The sequence below is a fragment of the Glandiceps talaboti genome, chromosome 23 (assembly GCF_964340395.1).
Source record: "Glandiceps talaboti chromosome 23, keGlaTala1.1, whole genome shotgun sequence".
NCBI classification, from domain to species: domain Eukaryota; kingdom Metazoa; phylum Hemichordata; class Enteropneusta; family Spengelidae; genus Glandiceps; species Glandiceps talaboti.
The window spans coordinates 12950295-12953545 of record NC_135571.1 but is presented as its reverse complement, the minus strand read 5'-3'; the positions used below and the strand labels follow the sequence as shown (position 1 = coordinate 12953545).

Sequence of the window (3251 nt, the reverse complement as noted above, 5' to 3'; positions counted from 1 at the left end):
ATCTTTTTCTCTTTATACAATGTACGCCAATCCATATTCCAACTCTCTATTTGTCTCTCTCCACAGTCTTTTTCTTTCTCTTTCTGTCTATCTATCTATCTATCTATCTATCTATCTATCTATCTATCTATCTATCTATCTATATATCTATCTATCTATCTATCTAACTATCTATCTATCTATCTATCTATCTATCTATCTATCTATCTATCTATCTATCTATCTGTCTGTCTCTGTCTGTCTGTGTGTCTGTGTCTGTCTGTCTATATTATCTATCTATCTATCTGTCTGTCTGTCTGTCTGCCTGCTTGCCTGTCTGTCTGTCTCTGGCTGTCTCTGTCTCTCTCCCCCTCTCTCTGTCTCTCTCTGTCTCTGTCTCTAGTCTGTCTGTCTGTCTCGCTGTCTCTCTCTGTCTGCCTGCCTGCCTGCCTCTCTCTCTCTCTCTCTCTCTCTCTCTCTCTCTCTCTCTCTCTCTCTCTCTCTCTCTCTCTCTCTCTCTCTCTCTCTCTCTCTCTCTCTCTCTCTCTCTCTCTCTCTCTCTCTCTCTCTCTCTCTCTCTCTCTCTCTCTCTCTCTCTCTCTCTCTCTCTCTCTCTCTCTCTCTCTCTCTCTCTCTCACACACACAACTATCTAGTCTGATTACATGCCTAATAGATACTTACCAATCATGTCTTCCAGTTCTTTTGATGAAAGTCTGAAACCCAAGATTCTCATAGCTCTACGTAGATCTTGGCTATCAATAAACCTATAGAGAAACAATATTAAAGGTAAATTGTACAACATACCATACTTTTAGAGAACGTTTTACTTGTCAAAACATTATTCAAAATATGTCAGCAAAGCAAACTATAAAAAAATAATTAATTTCTGCAAATGGGTGACTTTTTGGGGGTTCACATGATCAGTTACTTGTGAGCTAATATTCTATTCCAGGATGGTAATATTCTAGTCTAGGATGATAATATTCTAGTCTAGGATGATCATAATACAAAATAAACTATTAACTAAAAATACTGTTGTCGGTGATTGCTCAAGAATATATTTCGGCAACGATATTTTTTAAGAATATCGATAATAACGTCATTATTTTTGTATTATGATCATTCTAGCCTTGAATATTACCATCCTGGAATAGAATTTTAGCTCACAAGTGACTGTGGTCATGATGTAGCAAAGGAACTCACATAATGATTTACTGTTATACTTTGTCTATATCAATGAAAGTAGTTTGTACCCAGTAACTTACATCATTAATTGTTTTTTACTGGGAAAATATAGTACAGACTATAAAACAAAAAATGTTCAAAACATTACGTTAAATGTCTACAGGCTTTCAAACTGGTACAAGTGGGAGGGTTTTTTGTGATCTTTGAGTGCGATAGTATAATGTTCTATCACAAATATGCGGAAGGTTACTTCAAACATGTTACCGCCGCAGATAAACAAGTAAAGTTTTATGGTGAAAAAACATAAATGACAGAAAAAATACCAAAAATTTTAATTTCCATAATTTTGTTGAACACTAACCCTTTCTTTTCTCTATCGAAAGTATCAAAAACAAGTTTGAGGTCACGTAGTTCCTGTGACGTCATCTGTTCACGTAGCTTTTGGTCAACTTCATTCAGCCGGTCGCCGACATTGGTCAACTTTCGAAGTAGATCATCACGGCCTTCAGTTTTCTGAGAATCGCCCGCCCTCTTGTGGTGAGATTTCCTCTTCGGTCGTTTTCTACCTGCCTCCGACATGGCATGACATTACGTATGTATATTTGAATTAAAATGAACCAGAAACCTGTAATTCACAGAAATAAAAATAACACTTAATGACAATGCTTCCGTTTTCCATAGTTCAGCTTTTTCGAAAAAAATCCCGCACAAGTGATAGATTCAAAAATGAGCGTTCGCTCAAGATTTAAACTTGTCACTCACCTACGGATAACGTTGCTACAAATCAGCTGATATAAAGTCTTGTTAACATATGCGCGGGTTAGTTTCGGTAACCAAGCCTCACAGTTGATGGCTCATTTCATGGCCAAGCGAAGGATGATGGGATATGCCGAGACTAATGCCCGGTGTGTTATAACAAACTATTGAATTTGAATCAGGATTTACCTGTATCTAAAACGGTGTACACATCAGACATACACTACTTTCCGGACTAATATCCACTATGTATTGTTAATACGTATCACACCATGCTTGAATAAAATATAAATGATTAAACCGCCGACCGACACTATAGTTTGAACCCCCAACCCTAAAATAGTAACAATTGATTTCTCTTTCCGTGTACACCTTCATACCTTTGCCTCATCTGTGGTCACTTTTCTTAAAAATCGTATTCCAGAGAGAAACCAGGTCTTTTTAGACTGTAGCAATACATTCTGATCTGCATAACGTTTTCGTCAGTATTTAACGACAAATTGTCTTTATTTACCTATTTTACATCTCATCAAACTCGAAGGAAGCACATCTCTCTCGGGGTGGAAGTAATTAAAAAAATTAAAGTAACATATATGAAATAAAATCCCGACCTACCTACCCTAATTTCTGAAGTCATGCTATCGGAAAAAAATATTTTCGTTTGGCTTATTTATAGTAACAACCCAACATTTCATATATACATACCTGTTTTCGTTTCTACTATTCTTGTTCGTCAGTCTCTCCTAAAGTATTCCACAGTACATCTGCGCCCAACTCTAGTCCTTAAACTCGTCTCAATTACAAAGGTTGCTAAGTCGGAATCTTGTTCCTAGCACGCCTGTAGAGTTGAACAACACAGTGTAGACAATATATTATGGCGGATCGAAACCGCCGTCAGATGCTGCTCTCCAACCACAGATCTCATAATATGGAATGCCGGATCTGACGCTGTTATTTAATTTCTGCCTTACTTACACACAATTACAGCAAGCAAATTACGCCCGTCGCACGTTAGTCAATAGTTGAACCCAAGTATTGAATTTCTACAATAAATGAATAACTCCGTCTCCGACTAAACACAGACTGTACACAGAGAACAAAACACGCCGTCATTTATTCTACATTGCAAATAACATACTAGTCAATTGAATTGGGGGAAATCTGATCCAATTGTTGCATTATACCAGTGATACGTACCCTTAAAACATCGAACGAATTCGTTTCGCCTCACTAACAATGATCGGTATTACTTACCGTTTATTGATTGGCGTTCCCATGACAACGACTAGCGTAGTGAAGACAGTAGTTTTATGGCATTGCTGCTCTAGT

At 37.4% G+C, this 3251-nt stretch overlaps 1 protein-coding gene across 1 annotated transcript in view; it reads right to left on the bottom strand.

The window, feature by feature from the left end:
• Positions 1 to 2791, bottom strand: part of LOC144453060 (uncharacterized) — a 5173-nt gene extending 2382 nt beyond the window's left edge. The window contains exons 1-3 of the mRNA XM_078144331.1: positions 2628 to 2791; positions 1528 to 1791; positions 663 to 745 (exon numbers count right to left, since the gene is read on the bottom strand). Of these exons, the coding sequence (XP_078000457.1) occupies positions 663 to 745; positions 1528 to 1745 (301 nt within the window). The 5' untranslated portion in view covers positions 1746 to 1791; positions 2628 to 2791. The remainder of the gene's footprint in view (positions 1 to 662; positions 746 to 1527; positions 1792 to 2627) is intronic.
• Positions 2792 to 3251: the final 460 nt, after the last annotated feature.